At 41.7% G+C, this 19,597-nt stretch overlaps 1 protein-coding gene across 1 annotated transcript in view; it reads left to right on the top strand.

The window, feature by feature from the left end:
* Window positions 1-18,663, top strand: part of RAMP1 (receptor activity modifying protein 1) — a 47,499-nt gene extending 28,836 nt beyond the window's left edge. Inside the window, exon 3 of the mRNA XM_066636981.1 lies at window positions 16,468-18,663. Within this exon, the coding sequence (XP_066493078.1) occupies window positions 16,468-16,723 (256 nt within the window). The 3' untranslated portion in view covers window positions 16,724-18,663. The remainder of the gene's footprint in view (window positions 1-16,467) is intronic.
* The last annotated feature ends 934 nt before the right edge of the window (window positions 18,664-19,597 follow it).

Here is a 19,597-nt window from a genome sequence, read left to right as displayed (position 1 = left end):
CTGTGCCATCATCTCCCCATTCCACTTGGCCCTGCGCTGAGAACTGTTACTTATCTTTAATCTGCAGGCTGCTGATGTTTGAATTTATTCATGGGATAGTGTTTGCAAATGTACATGTTTAATAGCAGTGTGCCCATTTAAATGAACTGATTCATTATACAGTTTGTTTTTGTGGTAATATGACAGCTGTTAAAAAGGGTACTTGTCTGCATAATTATTCCTGCACGTCTATTTAGATTCCATTTAAAAATGAATCAATATGATTAATATGGATGAGTAAATGCAGTGGCTTCTGGGAGGCTATTTCAGGAGAAACCAAACACTAAAATTATTGCAGCGAGTAGAAGGCAGCCGCTTAACGAGCATCTAAGCCAGGCGCTCCCATTACGTCATGCTTCCTTTTCGCCTTGATCTGGTCACTAATGAGTCACCAGTGGATAACTGGGCTGCCCTTTGTTTAGCAATTCTTTGCAGTATATTTGTGATCACACTTACATGCAAGGCTGAGAACAGGCAATTAATCTGGATTGGCCAGGATCGATGTGGGTATGAACATGTAAAGAGTTCTGCATGGGCTTAGCCTGAACTTGGCTAGCCAAGTGATGCAGAGCATGATCTGATGCATTTTTACTTAGAAGTAAGTTCCACTTGACTAGATAGGGCTTACTTGCTAGTAAACCTAAAACTGCATACAGATAGTATGCAGATACAGATACACTAAATCCAGGAGAGTGCCTGCATGGCTAACCGGCCAAGTTAGAGAGGCTGTGAAGGGCAAGGAAGCTTCCTTCTGTAAATGGAAGTCTTGCCCTAATGAGGAGAGTAAAAAGGAACATAAACTGTGGCAAAAGAAATGTAAGAAGGTGATAGGGGAGGCCAAGCGAGACTATGAGGAACGCATGGCCAGCAACATTAAGGGGAATAATAAAAGCTTCTTCAAATATGTTAGAAGCAGGAAACCCGCCAGAGAAGCGGTTGGCCCTCTGGATGGTGAGGGAGGGAAAGGGGAGATAAAAGGAGACTTAGAGATGGCAGAGAAATTAAATGAGTTCTTTGCATCTGTCTTCACGGCAGAAGACCTCGGGCAGATACCGCTACCCGAACGGCCCCTCCTGACCGAGGAGTTAAGTCAGATAGAGGTTAAAAGAGAAGATGTTTCTGACCTCATTGATAAATTAAAGATCAATAAGTCACCGGGCCCTGATGGCATACACCCAAGGGTTATTAAGGAATTGAAGAATGAAGTTGCAGATCTCTTGACTAAGGTATGCAACTTGTCCCTCAAAACGGCCACAGTGCCAGAAGATTGGAGGATAGCAAATGTCACGCCTATTTTTAAAAAGGGAAAGAGGGGGGACCCGGGAAACTATAGGCCGGTCAGCCTAACATCCATACCGGGTAAGATGGTGGAATGCCTCATCAAAGATAGGATCTCAAAACACATAGACGAACAGGCCTTGCTGAGGGAGAGTCAGCATGGCTTCTGTAAGGGTAAGTCTTGCCTCACAAACCTTATAGAATTCTTTGAAAAGGTCAACAGGCATGTGGATGCGGGAGAACCCGTGGACATTATATATCTGGACTTTCAGAAGGCATTTGACACGGTCCCTCACCAAAGGCTACTGAAAAAACTCCACAGTCAGGGAATTAGAGGACAGGTCCTCTCGTGGATTGAGAACTAGTTGGAGGCCAGGAAGCAGAGAGTGGGTGTCAATGGGCAATTTTCACAATGGAGAGAGGTGAAAAGCGGTGTGCCCCAAGGATCTGTCCTGGGACCGGTGCTTTTCAACCTCTTCATAAATGACCTGGAGACAGGGTTGAGCAGTGAAGTGGCTAAGTTTGCAGACGACACCAAACTTTTCCGAGTGGTAAAGACCAGAAGTGATTGTGAGGAGCTCCAGAAGGATCTCTCCAGACTGGCAGAATGGGCAGCAAAATGGCAGATGCGCTTCAATGTCAGTAAGTGTAAAGTCATGCACATTGGGGCAAAAAATCAAAACTTTAGATATAGGCTGATGGGTTCTGAGCTGTCTGTGACAGATCAGGAGAGAGATCTTGGGGTGGTGGTGGACAGGTCGATGAAAGTGTCGACACAATGTGCGGCGGCAGTGAAGAAGGCCAATTCTATGCTTGGGATCATTAGGAAGGGTATTGAGAACAAAACGGTTAGTATTATAATGCCGTTGTACAAATCGATGGTAAGGCCACATCTGGAGTATTGTGTCCAGTTCTGGTCGCCGCATCTCAAAAAAGACATAGTGGAAATGGAAAAGGTGCAAAAGAGAGCGACTAAGATGATTACGGGGCTGGGGCACCTTCCTTATGAGGAAAGGCTACGGCGTTTGGGCCTCTTCAGCCTAGAAAAGAGACGCTTGAGGGGGGACATGATTGAGACATACAAAATTATGCAGGGGATGGACAGAGTGGATAGGGAGATGCTCTTTACACTCTCACATAATACCAGAACCAGGGGACATCCACTAAAATTGAGTGTTGGGCGGGTTAGGACAGACAAAAGAAAATATTTCTTTACTCAGCGCGTGGTCGGTCTGTGGAACTCCTTGCCACAGGATGTGGTGCTGGCGTCTAGCCTAGACGCCTTTAAAAGGGGATTGGACGAGTTTCTGGAGGAAAAATCCATTATGGGGTACAAGCCATGATGTGTATGCGCAACCTCCTGATTTTAGGAATGGGTTAAGTCAGAATGCCAGATGTAGGGGAGAGCACCAGGATGAGGTCTCTTGTTATCTGGTGTGCTCCCTGGGGCATTTGGTGGGCCGCTGTGAGATACAGGAAGCTGGACTAGATGGGCCTATGGCCTGATCCAGTGGGGCTGTTCTTATGTTCTTATGTTCTTATAGTAGCCTTTTTGATTTGGAGGTAGTGTAAGGAGCCATCATTGTGTGTGGTAGGCATGTCATTGCCTTTGTCCCCCCATTATTTCTAGTCAAACCAGATCTTCTAGGAAGGATCATTCTACATTTCAATGCAGCTCCCCAGTTACTTGCACTGCTTATTTGTTTAATCTGCTGATTTATATTAGGAGGGCAGGGATTTGCCATTTACTCACTTGCCTAACTCTGGAGGGGTCTCATTAGGAATTTGCTCCAGGCATGCCCCAGATAATGCTTTGTATTGTACATAGTTTCTACTGTTGTAGAAGGAAACTAGTTTAACTGACTTTGAGATGTTTATCTGTCATTTTATGCTGTATGAATGAACAAAAACTTTCCCTACTGATCAGATGGAAATCTTTAGGAATCAGTTATCTAATAGCTATAGATTTGCAAGTATATACAGAATGTAGCAGATCAGCCATTGAACAGCAACCATAGAAGTAAGATACTAGGCACTGGGAATAGTGTCGGAGATGACCAGGTTGGGCAGGCAGCCATAACCACATCGTCATAGTGAGCTGTGGGTCCTCTGAGCAACACGATACAAAAGAGCAAGAGGAGGGAAAGTTCTTCGCTCTGACACATGGCTGGCACAGTAGCCCTCGGAGCTGAATATGTTTTCTTTCTCTTTTTCTCCCAAAGAGGATTGTCAAAATCCTCTAAGAGGAAATCACTCTTTCCTCTCTGAAGAAGGACTTGAAACCCTGGTTTTGTTTTGTGATGTCAAAGATGGCTAAAGCATTCTCACCAATGTGAAAATAGAGACTTTTGTCATTATATTAGAGTCAAAGAAAACAAGTAACTAAAAGATGAGGTGTGAGGAATAGATTCTATCCCTGTATCTCTCCACTGCAGCTTGTAAATAAAAGTGAGTCATCACAGGTAGGCAGAAGAAGTGGGTGTCAAGAATGAAAGCAAGATGGGAAATTGCTATGAATTGAGAAGGCATCTTGACACTAAAACTCAAGGACGTTCTTGTCTTAAACATTTATAGCCCAAACACATGTTTGTTTGCTTGGAAGAACAATTGTATTCCGTGGACCTTACGTACATAGGATAGCATGTAAAGCTTTTACAAAAATGTGCAGACAGGTATTCTCCATTTAAAAGCCATATGTGAGACTGCATCAGACCCAAAAAATTTATAGCTGAGAGGGGGAGACTCTTTATTGAACTGGCCAACAATTTTGATTTGAAATTTATTTGCAATAATGAACTTGCCTACCATTTTAAATAAGCCATTTTAACTGTGTGGTTATAAGAAATTGTTCACTAATGAACTCTGTTCAAAAGTTTCAGAGGATGCTGTGCTTAAGAGGAAATAAGCAATTTTATCCTCTGTGCTGTTTTTGCTGCCAGAGAATTGGTAAGTGTGTGTGTTGGGGGCGAGTTGGATTTGAGTGGAACATAATGGCATGTCAGCAGGAAAGGAGAGCATATATGCACACACCCTACATCATATGGTGGGTAGGCCCAAGTGGACATTATGAACTAGCACAATGTGTACTCTGAAAGTTTCGTATCTGAATTGTCCTTTTTCCTTTCCCCTCTTTTTTCCTTTAGTACTGGGTCTAAATTGAAAACATGTCGATAACTTTTTAGTCTCTGTGCAGTACCTAGAACATTTTAACTGCTTTACTAATAAATAACAATAGTAATTTCTGAGCATTCCAGTAAAACTAATATGAAAAGGGGAGTGAATTCAGAATAACTATTTCTATCCTCCAGGGATGGCATTTGACTCAGGGTGACTTGACTCAAGTCATGCAAAACTTGGTTTTGGCCACTCTGACTCATAGACCTCACTGACCTGGACTCAACTTGCCATTCAGGGCCAGTGACTCTAAAAAGAGTTGGGACTTGAAATGACTTGAGTCCCAACTCGCCTGTGTGTGTATTATTGCTTACTTTTTTTCCTTTGCTACTTCTGTGTCACATCAGAGACTTCTTGGGAAATCCAGAAGCCAGCCTTTACTTCAACGGTGGCAACAGACATGTTGGGAGGATGGTAGGTGGTTGCAGAAGGCAGGAGCTGGGGAGTTATGGGAGGAAAGTTTGAGGGGTTGTTTTTTGGCTGTACCAGATGGGACAGCCAGTACATGGGGAAGGAGGCTCTGTTCTCTTTAAGATATAGGACAGACTGCTCAATTTTTTTTCTGCACAAGGGAAGGGAAAGAAGAAGGCCGCCAAAGGATGTGGTGGGGGGGTTCTTGTGATAGAAACAAATAGCTGGAGTTTTGTTTTTTTTCCTTGTTTCTGCACAAGCCATGGAAGGGATAAAGGAGACAGGAAAACCAGGGGGGAAGGACCAACACACAGCTGACTAAGGTGCAGATGGGATGGGAACATCAGGAGAGTGTTAAATGACAACGCATGCGCACACACCAAAACCACCATCCTTTTTTCCTGTGAAGTCATGCTCAGGGAAGCCCTTGACTCAAAACTCGACTCACTTTTCAAAATTACTCATGACTTGACTTGAAATGACTGTAAATTTTGCTCATGTCAAGTCACGACATGCGTGCCCTGTGACTTGAGTTGAGTCATGGGATGGCTGACTCAGAATTTGACTTGCGACTCAAGCTCTGTTCCTTGGGCACATCCCTGCTATCTCAGATGGAAACATATATATGTATATATTTCTGTCCTGTTCTTCAACATGAACAACCTGATCCTAGTGGGCCTCAGCCCCGGCGCTGCAGGCCCAGCTCCAGTACTGGGTATCACAAACATGCTGTAAGGCACATTTGTGTCACCCCACAAGTAAACTGCTCTGGCAAGGGAGGCCTACTCCACCCCATGTATGCTGCAGAGGAACCTCCAGTTGCCTGAGGAAAGGAGTTAAGCACCAATCAGCACAGTGGCATGGGGAGGGTGATTGGAGGGTGGGGGGCAGTCGTTTCTGGGTGGTGGAACGGGGGTGGGTCAGGTCTGGGAGGGGACCAGTGGAGGCCTCCTCTGCCAAATCCTATCCCCCAGCCCAAGCTCAGAAGCCCAACACGTGGCTTCTCCAGTCTGTCAGCTAAATAGCTGGTGCAAACTCGAGAAGCCCCATTGAGCATTGGGGCTTTGTTTGGGGTAAGAGGACCTTTTACCTGCATAGGATCTGGCGGTAGCCGTTTGGAGCCACCACTCCTGGGCTGGATAGGATTGGGCTCTTCATGTTTCTAGGTTGGCTGACAAAATGAATCTTTTATCTTTCATAAAATCCTCTCTCTTTTATTGCAAATGTATGCTGTGTCATTTTGTGAAGAGAGAGAAAAGATGAGTTGCTGGTGAAAACTGAGATTGCTTGCAACCAATGGACAAAAACTAAGCATAGTTGTTATTGATCATATTCCCACTCCCACAACAATCATTTCTCCCGGGAAAGGTTAAGCATAGTATACTGTTAAAGCCCATTGCAAGGTGTTTAAGGGTCAAACTAATTGTGCATGTAAATATGTATGCTTTTGACCCTTGATTTATGTTAACCAATACCTAGAGAAGCCTGGCCAAAATGGTCTGAAACGATGGTGGGGGACAGGGCTGAAGCACTTAGCCCCCCACTGTAGTTTCCAGATTGATTGCACCCCACACGAACTTTATATAGTTCTGACAAAGCTTCTGGTGGCTTTCAATAAATTTTTTTTTAACAAACCTATACAGTCAGCCCAAATCTTACCTAAAAGGTTACATTCCAGATTTGGTACCTAATGCTAAAATTATGTATTCTCAAAATGACCCTGAAAATCCCTTGCATCCAAAAAATACTGTCTCTTTAAAAACTGTAAGAGGGATATGCCAAGAGAACAACTAGCAGATTTATTCTCCCATCTCAGGCTCACTCTGGGGCATTTACTGTACTGAGGAAGTGTAATACTAAATAAGGTGGGCTGAATTGTTTTTTATCTGGGTGTTGTTTTTTTTGCTGAGCACATGTAGTTTTGAATTTGCACAAGTAAATTGAGCATAAGATGCAGAACAGCTGCCAATAGTAGGGAGGCATGATCAGGTTTATGAACCATGGCAAGGGCGATGTGCTAGAGCTCCTAATCCCTATTTGTGGTTTCAGGCCATTTTGCATAGTTAACCCCACCCCCTTTGTCAAAAAAAAAGAGGGGAATAAAAAAAGAAAAATCAAGAGTAAAAAACACGCAGATTTTCCCTTATCCTTTTAGAAGTTGCTTCTGCTGCTATTTGTTTTACTGTTACATTGCAATGTTGTGTATTCTATTTTTATTGTATTTATGATTTTAAAATTGTTGTAGACCAGTGTTTCTCAAACTGTGAATTGGGACCCACTAGGTGGGTCGCAAGCCAATTTCAGGTGGGTCCCCATTCATTTCAAAATTTTAATTTTAATATATTTGACTTTATGCTACCATGGCATGTAACTGCCTTGGAGAAATGTTACAGAGTTGAACTTTTAACAGGCTACTCTGTAAGTGCTTTTAACAATGATAGTAAATGGGACTTACTCTTGGGTAAGTGTAGGTAGGATTGCAGCCTAGGATTGTTAAAAATTTTCCTGCTTGATGATGTCACTTCCAGTCATGACATCACTTCCAGTGGGCTGTGACAGATTCTCATTCTAAAAAGTGGGTCCCTGTGATAAAAGTGTGAGAACCACTGTTGTAGACCATTTTGGGAGCCCTCAGTCACAAGGGGAGATATGAGATGAGATAGAAATCTTTAAAATACATGTTGCAAGTAAACATTGACCGTAAGAAGAACATCAAACTGAGTTCCATGGGATTTTACATTCCACTAAATAAGTTTACAGTAATAGCCTGGCAACCCAGTCTTATGCCTGTTTACCAGGTCACTCTGAGTTCAATAGGGCTTGCTTCCTAATAAGTCTGTTTAGGGTGGCGGACTTTGTGTGTCTGAAAGCTGGCAGGCCTTGTAGGTTTTTCTATGGCATGTTGAAATGCAAATTCAACTTTTTTTTAATTCTGTCAAAGTAAATTGATTGAATTTTGGAAATATTTTTCAAATTAGCTTATGTTCTGATTAGGGAAACAAAACATTTTTGTGGAGAAAGAGTAGAATTTCTTCTGTGGGAATAGTTTTTCATGTGTCCATCTAAAGTGGTCATCTGGGAGAGTTCCATGTAAAACTTGATGAAGCAAAAGGAGCTTTACTTGTGTGAGTACTCACTTTACTCGCTCAGCTATCGTATTTTTGGACTTGTTTTGCGGCTGGCTCTGGCAGAAGATTAAAACTAGGAGGTTAACAAGTTTTATGGAAAGATAATATTTTTCAGACTTACTCTAAAAGTCCTGTTTCATTATGCTAGACATTATGCTAAGAAAATACTACCTTAATTAAAAAAGAAAAAAGAAATCTACTACTTCTTTACATTTTGCAAGCATGCCTAATGCCTCCAACAAGGTCTCCTGTCTTGCAGTAGGAAGTTGGCATCGCGATTTTTTTCATAATGTCTAAATTAAGCAAGCTGTGATTAATTATCCACCACAGTAGCCTAAGTGGTAAATCAAGATGATCTGGTTTGAATCTTGCCTCTGCCAGGTACTCACCTGATTGCTTTGGGCAAGCCACTCCCTCTCAGCTCAAGACACAATATGTGGATAATATTGATTTACTTACTAGGATGTTGTAAGGATGTCATTGAGATATGCTTTGCACACTCAGAAAGCACTGTACAAATGCTATTTGCTTTAAGACAAGGGATTGAGAGCTTCCAGCTGTTGTTCAGTTCTTCATTCAGGCATCATGTCAAAACTGCATTTATTTTGGACTACAGAAGTGAGAAGTAGAAGCATGAAAACCTGAAGAGAGAAGTGAAGAAGTGCACATCCCATGGGGGGCTCTCTTTATCACCAAACCACAGAATAGCAATGGGTTTCATGGCATACATAGAATTCGTAGCAGTGCAACTCTGGATTTAAATATTGTTCCCATGCATCTATATTATAGTTGACATTCAAGGCCTGTGACCTCCTGGCATCAACCTGACATAAATTTGCAGGTCCTGTAACTTGCTCAACAGCTACAGGATGTTGTTGTTTTCTGTCAGGTACTCAGGGTCTGCTCTCTGATATATCAAAGAGTTTACTTGGATTGGATTACACTGGCTTCTTCCAGATTTTTTTTTTGTTTGGAATGACATGATTTTCAATTATGTCAATTTTTGATATTACAAAGTATCCAGGCAATGATGCTGTGAAACATTTGCAATCTAGTGTTTTCTGTATAGTCATATTTTTAAAAAGTGGTTTATGATGATTTTTATGCCTTTGAATAGAATTGCAGCACCAGCCTCTACAACGTGGCCTGGCAAAATATTAATGATGCTTCTTAATGGGAAGAGTGGTCCATGAGACATGTGATGATGTGGTTTGTAATGCCTCACAGTTCCACCTCATTTGCTGTGTACTTCCTGGGTTCCATTATCATCTCCCATTCACCATTGCCAGCGCAGTGGCCCTTTAAAAAAAAAAGTTTTAGAGCAACAATAAACCACTATATTTTAATTTTACTCCTTCAATAGAGTACAAGTGTGCTGGAAAAAAAATTTAAAGAGTTTCAGTAATGCTGGGGGCTGGAACAAGTGCAGGAAGCAATTCAAAGGACAATATCTGAGCCCTAAAACAATTCTTTACATTTACTTATGATTATGTCCCACTATTCAATGGGTCATTCCAGGAAAGTTGCAGTCATATGTATTTGGAAAACCTTTATCTCAGTGTTCCACTTAAACAATGCACAAGTCAGTCAATAATAAATATATCAGTTTAACTCTCAAATCAGTTAGCAGATAAATTACCATCATCAAGCCCAAGCTGAATGCTCACTACAAAACTAAACGAACTCGGCAGGTAGATTAAAACAAAGCAGCAAAACCACTAACATGAGAAATTAAACATTTGCCAGAAGAAAAAAGACCTGTTTGCAGTCATCGGGGAAAAGGCAGAACAGCCATCAGGGAAAAGGCAAAACAGGCCTCACTGGGAGGGTCTCTACAGATTTGTTAACAAAGTCAAAATTGGGGACAGGAGAACCATTTCTTTTCTAACCTAGGGAATGGAAAGAGTGGAAGGGAGGAGGAAGAGGAGAGATGGAGGCACCCCTACCAATCTGCTGTCTGTGGCAACCACCTCAGCCAGCCTTCTAAAGAAGCAAGCTGTGCATTCATGTGTTGGAAATGTCAAGGTCTTTAATCCAAAATCTATTCTCCTTGAAGAGTGCTTGCATAAGTTTGTCGGGTGCATTTTCTCCCACTGCTGTTAATTATTTGTAGCATTTCTTATGTGGAAGAAATGAAGCCTCACTCTGCGTTTAGAAGAAAGTCTGCCCAAGACAGCTTTATTGGAAGCATATATGTGCAAGGAGCGAGCCTCTGCTCATGAGCAGTGTACAGCACATATTCATAATACAGTACTTTAACTGAAATATGAAACATGTATATCTCACAAACCAACCAATCACATATTGCCAGTTGGTGACTCACTTTCTGGTTTAAAGCCATCGCCATCTCACTCCTTTTTCCAACCCCTCCTTTAGTCTTCTGCCAAGGATCTCGACTTGTAAAAACTTAAGTTGTGAAAACGTGGTTTTTTGTGACTCATGTTAACTTGAGACACCACTGACTCAGACCCAACTCATGACTTGGGGCCAGTGACTTGGAAAAGAGTCATGACTCAAATTGACTCGAGTTCTGACTGTTTGTGTGTGCTTGTTTACTTTTTGTTTGTTGTGCCTGACTCGCACTGTGACTCATTTCTTGTAATGACTTGGACTTGAGTCAAAAATGACTACAGAGGCTCAGGATGAGTCACAACAGCTGCCAGTTATGACTCATGAGACAACTTGTGTTGGGGTCAGAGACTCGTGAGTTGAATTGCAACTCAGCACAGTGGCTCCTGCATGTCCCTGTCTTCTGCACATACATATCTTGACCAAAGTTTGAGGTCTAGTCTGTCTACTTCCACAGCTAGAAGAGTTGGGTTACAGGGTTGTTTGGACCCTTCATTTAATGTGTATATGGAGGAGAATAAGAACCAAACAAAGAAGATGACCAAGGACAACTGAAAACTCTCCACAAGCAAACAGAACAGTTGCTAGGATTAGTGCTCCCAACAAATTTTGATGAAATCTTTATCAAGGGACTATTTAACTCCTTTCTTTTGCCTTCCATTTGCTAGAGCTTACGGCAGTGTATTTTAATGAGTTAGTTCATAAAGGAATTAACTATTCTCATGATCAAGATTTGATCAAAACGTGTTAGAAACACCAATCCTAGCAAGTGTTTTTGCTGTATGTAGCAAGCAACCCCACCAATGCTCACCTCAGGCATCTGGAGAGGATGCAGCATAGAAAAGTGAAAAACAGGTACAGAACAGCAGAAAGGGGGAAACTGTGGCTTAGTGCAGCTGTTCTTTGCCCCCAAAGTTGAAACATTTCTTGGATGGCTAAATTTGGTATTCTCCAAACCACATAGATCAGGTGGGCAGCATTTTTTGTGGCCTGCATTTTGTATCAGAGAGAAAGAAGTTGAAACATTCCCTTACCTTGGGGATACCTCTATGACTGCCCTCCTACTGCAGGATGCAACGCATGCCCTGTTGGCACAGCTGTACCAGTGCTGGAGAATTGGATAGGATTTTAGTGAGGCCCTTAGACCTTACTAAAACAGAGCTTTGTGAAAAAATTCTGGGCTTTTTGTTTCTCTCCAGATTTGAGGATATTCCCTTGAAGGTCTTTTTTTTTTCTTTTGGATTATTCAGCGTGGCATCCCCACTTGAAAGGTTTAAATTAAACCACAACCACTTTGAAAGTTCAAAAGCTTCATGAAAATGCTGCACCAAAATTCATATCACTTGTTCCTTCTGTTTTGAAGTAAGTAAGTGGATGGTTTTTGTTTTGAAATCATTAAGATTTCTGACTCAGACTTGATTGTGCTAGTACTGAACAATAGCATCTGTACCAAAAGCTGCAGCCATTCATCAGGACTTACTCAGCACCAACAAATGCTCCTAACAAGGGCTTGAATTACAGCAAATTGTACTTAAAGAGTTCTAATTTTAATCATACGAGCTCCCATTATGTAAAGTGGAGATTAAATACTCTAGAGAATTTGGAGTTTACTTTAACTATCATACATCACAGGAACCTATACTAAATATTTTTGTAAGGTTTTGAATAAGTAAAAATTGAGATTCCACACACCCCCATACATATTGTCATTTTTATAAAGCTTACTGATCACTTTGCTATAATGTACTGGAAGCAACAAACAACAGAAGAAGTGAAATGATACCTATTAAAAACAAAGCCCATTACTTTCTGCAGTAAGTAGAAGATACCAAACAGAGGGACCCACAACCCTGAAAGCTCTGCCATACCTTTACTTATATTTCTGTCTTCAATAAAGGAGTGTGTGTAAATCAAGGCATCAGCTGCTGATCAAGTCATAGTGCACAAAATCATGCACAAAATCATGCACAAAATCATGCTTTAACTGACAAATGGCATATCAATTTTCTGTATAGGAATTAATTGACTGATAACATGCAAAAAGATAATTTGGAAATTTTTCACATTAATTTTTTTCTAGTTTAAGATATTTTCAAGCTTTCTTTCTCCATTTGTGTCAATTGCTAAGAACACACAGGCCAACAAAGGAAAGAAAGTGGTTTCCAAGCAACTGAAAATGCTTGATGGTTCCCTGCATTGATTGCAGCCTTCAGTCTGAAGGCTGATATATCAGATGGATATGCTCTTTCATTCATAAATCAAAGGCTCTGCATTTGTTTACAACAGATGGAGCAAAACACACATACACCCTAACTTCACGTGAGGAGGGTACACAGTGAATGATCTTTAAAGCAATAGAGCATGGCAACAGAAATGTCCACCTAAGGTTTCTTTTAAAAACAGTGATTGCAACATTTCTTCTGTATCTGTGGCCATCACTCTTCTGTAAAGTAGGATTAAATTACAGGCACTGAATTTTGATACCTGTAGTATAAGTTCCAAGAAAAGTAACAGGATGGACAGCAGGCCCCCTAAAAGGGCAGGGGCAGGCAAATCAAGCCCAGAAGGGGTGCACACCATATTCTATTCCCCTGCCTGGATCTGCTCCACCTGCACAGATCAAATTGGAATTGTTCCAGCGTTATCACTGGTGCAGGTCTGTGTTGACCTAAGGCATCTACTGAAGCTTACCCCAGGGTAAAGGGACACTGGTCTTTGCAATTTGCAGATATACTGTGTTAATTAATTATTTAAGCCAAGGATGTCAAACATAAGGCCTGTGGGCATCCCTGGTTTAAGCAAACAGATTAACCAAGTAAAAAATCCTACTTAGTTACTGCCTTAGTTACTGTTCAGGGAAATGACACTAATGGATTATTCTTTCAAGAGCTTGTGTAGGGTAAGGGCTTCATTAGCATGCCTGGGGAGTCAGTGAGTGCAATGCTCCCAAGCGGCATGGCTGGGGGTGGGGCTGCCCTAGTTGTTCTGCCCGATTCTGTGCCACTTTGAGGGAAATACTGCCACTCCCTCACCAGTTGTGTACGGAGGTCTTCTGAGGCCCGAAAAACAGGAAGTACCTTTCTGACTGTGAAGACCTTCAGAATCAACCAGTCGGGGTGGGGGCTTCCAGGCTTACCCTGGGGTGGCACAGGGGCCAGAACAGCCACTGAAGGGCTTAGATACTGAACAGCAAAAAATCAGGAAGTTGGCTGCTTGAGTGTCACCTAACGTTCAATGTCATGAACTCATTATTCATGACATTATCCTTGAACAGGCCGTTCTTTCTCAACCTCAATCCTCCCATCTGCAATGCAGAAATAATACCAACCTGCCTTAGATTATTGTAAAGGCTATTACAGGAGACTATATGTAGTGCTTTAAAAACTGGACAGCATCTCACAAACTGGAATGATCTCAGCCTCTGGGAACTCCTGTTTTTCTTTTGCTACCTTGGACAGTGTTCCTTTGAAAAACTATAAAGGTTTTTTTTAGGATGAAATCCTTTTGTCTGTTGCTACCTTCAATGGCTTATAATTCACTTCATTTCTTTTCTTGTTTATTATTTGGGCTCAGTGTGATTTTTCTTTTGGTATTTTGCAATTGTGGTCTCCGTCAAATGGCAAATAAAGAGATAAAGATGGAGATGACTAATTTACTGTTGCACATACTATACATAGATATTGGCTTGTTCCTTTCCCCTGAGGTTCTATGTGAACTTTAATGCTTCTCACAGTAGATATTTCAACGAGCACTCAAGTTTTCTTGCTCTTGACTACTTTGGATTTACTTTAATTGCTATGTAATTCCCTGGGCACTCTCCTACTCTTTTCTGTGTTGCTTGCACAGTAGCCAATACATTTTTCTTTATTCTGGATAGTCTTTTGTTACTGTGAGCTTATTAACGTGTTGAAGAACACAAAGGCCATTTGGTGTGGGGCTAACTCTAATCAACAGCTAGGCTACGTTAGCCACATTCCCATGCCCTTAAATCACTCTGAGATCACTGTGAATTTTTAATGTCAATGATTTCTACGTGCACAAAAGAAGCATTGTATTAATCATTTATTCACAGGTAAAATGGAGGCACACCAAAATGACCTGAAATAATGTCCAGGAAAAAATGATCGTATAAGCAAGTCCTCAGACCTTATGAAGGATCTACTTTCATGTCACTGTACTAATCCTGTTTTCAATGAATTCAAGGAGGGGGTGAGGAATCACTGCCATGGAAGCAGGGCTTGTACTCTCTGCATGCCTAACACTCATGTGTTGATCATACCATCTGTATATGGGCATATGCACATAGATCCTAATGCTTATAGGCTCCAATGGCATAATTTTTATACTGCAATTTTCCAGGGTACAGGTCACACAGTGTCTCTGTGCCTAGGTCCCATACACTCTGATGATCAGCACATACACACAGAGAGATGGGGCCTGCTATTGTGCCAGTGATCCCATCCCTGCATGATATTCACTGAATATCTGCACAGCACGTGTTTTTAAGACACAATGCACAATTATGATGTGTGTTCCAGAATCAAACAAGTCATGTTTTCAGGGTCCATTTTAAGGCATTCATTTTCTTGACATATACATAAATCCAGGTTTTCCCTCGTTATCCACTGGGGTTCCTTTCCAGAACCCCCAGTGGATAAAAAAAAAAATCAGTGGATAAAAAACAGTGGAAAAATAGATTTAAAGACCCACTTCCAGGTTTCCTTCCTGTTGCTTCTAATGAAATAAGGTCATGCCTTGACATCCTCGGGGATATGATTCTGGGACTCCCTGCTGATACCATAAAATATATATATATATATATATATATATATATATATATATATATATATTGGCAACCTTCAGTCTCGAAAGACTATGGTATCGCGCTCTGAAAGGTGGTTCTGGCACAGCGTCTAGTGTGGCTGAAAAGGCCAATCCGGGAGTGACAATCCCTTCCACACCGGCAGCAAGTGCAGTCTGTCCCTGGTCTGTCTCCCTGGCTATGGGCCTTCCTTCTTTGCCTCTTAGCCTCAGACATAAAATATGTTAGCCTCATACATATGTTAGCCTCAGACATAAAATATGTTAGCCTCAGACATAAAATATGTTAGCCTCAGACATAAAATATGTTAGCCTCAGACATAAAATAAGCCTCATACCATAAAATATGTTAAATAAAAGCTGTTTAAAAACATTAAAAAGTGTGTCCCTTTACAATTGTGGTTTAAAAATAGCTTTTGTGAGTGTTGTAGAGAGGTAGTCAGCAATTATTATTATTATTATTATTATTATTATTATTATTATTATTATTATTATTATTATTAACAGTATTTATATACCGCTTTTCAACTAAAAGTTCACAAAGCGGTTTACAGAGAAAAATCAAATAACTAAATGGCTCCCTGTCCCAAAAGGGCTCACAATCTAAAAAGATGCAAAAAAAATACCAGCAGACAGCCACTAGAACAGAACAGACAGTGCTGGGATGAGGTGGGCCAGTTACTCTCCCCCTGCTAAAAAAGGAGCACCCACTTGAAAAAGTGCCTCTTACCCAATTAGCAGAGGTAAATTAGAAATGCATAGGACCTCCTGCCTTTGCCTGGCTCAGCTAAAGAATGGAATGATCGCTTGCATGACTGTCTCTCTACAGCAGCAAGAGAAGCAGTTTTTTAAACTGTGATTTTAAAGGGATGGATTTTTCCCCCCTTCTCCATGGATTAGCACATTCCTTCTCATTTACAGTGGCCATTTGTGTTGGCCATGTATAAAATCAGTGTATAAAAAATCCATGCACAACAAGTTTGGACCTGTATATACAGTCATCCGAAAGTCCAAAGCATTTTGTAGTATAATGCCTGGAGAAATCTGTTATTCAGTGGTTGAGAACATGATTTTCATTCTGAAAGCTCCCAGTTCAATCCCTGCTCCTTGCAGACACACTCACTGTGGGCTTATGATTGGCTGCAGCTCTATTGTATCAACATTTGCGGTAATTCTAATTTTACTTCTGTGTAATCCATGAGATGGACCTTTATGATGGCATCAGTAAACATTGGTCTAACAAGCATCCTTCTTTTCTCTTTTTCAGCTTATATAAAGAGCTTATCAACTGTACCGTCCTGGTAGCTGGAAAACTGGATTGCTTCTGGCCAAATCCGCTGGTGGATGAGTTCTTCCTCACAATTCACAAGCACTACTTCAAAAGCTGCCCTGTCTCAGGAAGATCTTTCAGAGATCCCCCAAACACCGTTCTTTGCCCATTCATTCTGGTTCCTATTTTTGTCACTCTCCTCATGACGGCTCTGGTAGTGTGGCGGAGCAAACAGAGTGAATGCATTGTTTAAACATTGGTGCCAGGTCTGTTTCAGTCAACGAAGATGTGCCTGAAGACAATCTCCAGATTAAGGGTGCCCTAACAAAGGCATACTGAACACCAAGCAAGCTGTATTGTTACTCTTTTTATTGAGAGGAAGACAAAAGAAAAGAAAAAGAATACCTCTAGACAGTGTCCAAAATTCTGCCTCCCAGGGAAATGTGTTAAAAGCATCCACATTCTCCTAGATAACAGGCATGTTTCTAAAGCCAAGAAAGCACATCAAGGACTAAAACTGCTGATCTCAGTATCTGAAGTACTTCCGTGTGTTTATGATTTAAGAGCATGTCTGTACCTCAGTTTCAGTTGTTTTAATTCACTTTGCCTTTGTATTATCCCAGATTTTTCTCTCAAGCAGTCCCCTTACCGTTTCTAGGTAGTTTCTTGCCCATATGTACTTTGAGACTATAGGCTGTTTTCTGGGTCAGATAATTTAGGGAAAAACCTTGCAGGAGCAAGATATACTATACATATTTAGACCCATGCATACATGCACACCCACTCCAGTAATGGTGCTGGAGTGAAAATAAGAACACCTTCATTTTTTCCCCTCTGCTTAGGAAAGCCCTCCAGGGCCTTGTAAAAGAAACAAAGTTGTTCTTTCAAAGGATGGGCATTTTCAGCATTATATTTTTAAAGAAAAAAAAAGTTCCAGCAGGAAAAGAGCAGTAGGACAATGGCCAGGTGAGACTTGCAAGATATTTGCCCATGTCATGGGGGGATGAGGAGTACTAATCAAGACACACTGTGGATGAGCTGTGGTCTACATAAGTTGTTTATGGTATATGCAGGTGCAAATTGCATAGAAAATGGTAGAGGAAAATCCTGGTCTTGGTTGAAAGATTTACACTGGGGGAGGAGCTATATCAAATTGCTGTTTATATATTTTGCCATAAGCAGCCACAGAAAATATTTTGTGAGGTATTAAAGCTTCTCAAATTAAGGTGTCCCAATGCCCCAGCCTGAGGGCCCTTGCAGCTACCCCCTTAAGGGTAGGGAGGAGGCAGTGGGTCCCCAGGATTGTGTCGCTAAGGGGGGAGCAGGGACTGGCATTTACTTACCAGTCCCTGCAGTAGCCTCCTGACGGTGTGGGGAGTCCTGCGCAGGGCTCCCCAAAGCTTAAAAAGTGGAAGTGGAGCGATCATGCTCCACTTCCAGTTTAGCGGAGGTGGAGCGCAATCGCTCCGCTTTCATTTTCTAAGCTTCAGTGGGCCCTGCGGATGGTTGTGCAGGTTCCCCACATCCTTGGGAGGCTGGTGCAGGGACTGGCATTTACTTACCCCTTAGCGACGTGATCCTGGGGATTGCGTCTCTGCCTCTCCCCCGCAAGGACTTACTGCAGCTCAAACTCTGCCTGAGAGTTTGAGAACCACTGTATTAAACTATCAAAATAATTTTAATTAAAATCTGATTGAGAGCTTTGAAGTTTGGATTGAATGCTTCTGCACCGATTGTTACAGAGGAGATCTTGATAACTTTGCATTCCGGTAATTAGTGGTAACAAAGAACACCTGATTAACAAACAACTGATTACCTTTGGGGGAATCCCTACCAAGAAGACTGAATTCATAGGGGATAGATGACTCCTATTGGCTGTCTGCCAAAGGGCTGCAAGATAATCTCTGTACACACAGTAGGACTTATGTGTTGTCCTCTGTGTGAATTAAGAGGTCAAATATTTATTTTCCACATTTCTATACCACCCATCGTCCAAAATGCTCAGGGTTGTGTACGTGAGTCTGCCCCTCCTTTTGTCCTCACAACAACCCTGTGAAATAGGTGAGACTGAGAGACAGTGACTGGCCAGTTAAGTGGCTGGTTATTGGCCTCGTAAATGGAAGAAGTTCTGCTGTTGCTGTAGCAATCCATGCTACTCCTTTGATTTGGTAATAAAAAACCAACTATGACATAGTTGTTGGGTTTTGTGCTGTATAAAAATGTCAAACACCTTTTTTTACATTTCTCTTAAGCAGTCTCAGACTTCACAGATGACATGCTGTCATGGAGATGTATGGGCTCGTCGGTCACTGATAAAATTGGCATGGATTCCTTGATTGCCAAATCTCCAGTCATTCAGAGGGGGATTTCTAAGAGCTAGCCATGAATGGAAGCACCCAGAATCCAGCTTTTTGGGCAGGTAGGGGTGTCCCCCAGAAGCTAACCCTGAGGAAGTTGTCCATGTTTTTAGCCGACTGAGGGAAGGTAGGGATGAGGCACTGCTTGCTTTCCCCCTCCATGTTGTTTTAAAATAATGGCTTTTAAAAGACCTCTGGGAACAGAACTGCACATTATAAATTAAAATTGCCACTTTTGAAAGGAAGGGTACAGATTTTTAAGTCGGTTTAGACAGGAGTTAATGAGAGGGGCAGGGTAAGTGAATCACTGGGACTTGTCCTGTAGCAGGACAGATTATGTCATGAGCAGGAGTGCTCAGGTGCCTTCTCTGAAACTTGTTTTCAAAGGATCTGAATCAAGAATCTTAGTCATCAGGCTCAGGGGGCAAGCTGAGAAATTTCCTTAGAGACCTATTTTCATCTAGGGCACTGTATTGCCCAAGAACTATTTATGAATAGTACATTAAAAACATAAGAAAAAACCCTGCTGGATGCGGTCAAAGGTCCATCTAATCCAGCATCCTGTTTCCTGCAGTCATTTGTCAGCTGCCTCTGGGAAGCCCACTAGCAGGAGAGAAATGCACAATTCTCTCTCACTATTACTTCCCTTCAACTGGCATTCAGAAGCATATTGCCACTGAACCTGGGAGTAGTACATAGCCATCATGACTAGTAACCATTGATAGTCTGGTCCTCCATTAATTCATTCATAGTCAGGTCCTCCTTTAAAA

This window comes from Tiliqua scincoides, chromosome 1 (assembly GCF_035046505.1).
Source record: "Tiliqua scincoides isolate rTilSci1 chromosome 1, rTilSci1.hap2, whole genome shotgun sequence".
NCBI lineage: Eukaryota > Metazoa > Chordata > Lepidosauria > Squamata > Scincidae > Tiliqua > Tiliqua scincoides.
This window is presented reverse-complemented; position numbering and strand designations above follow the sequence as displayed.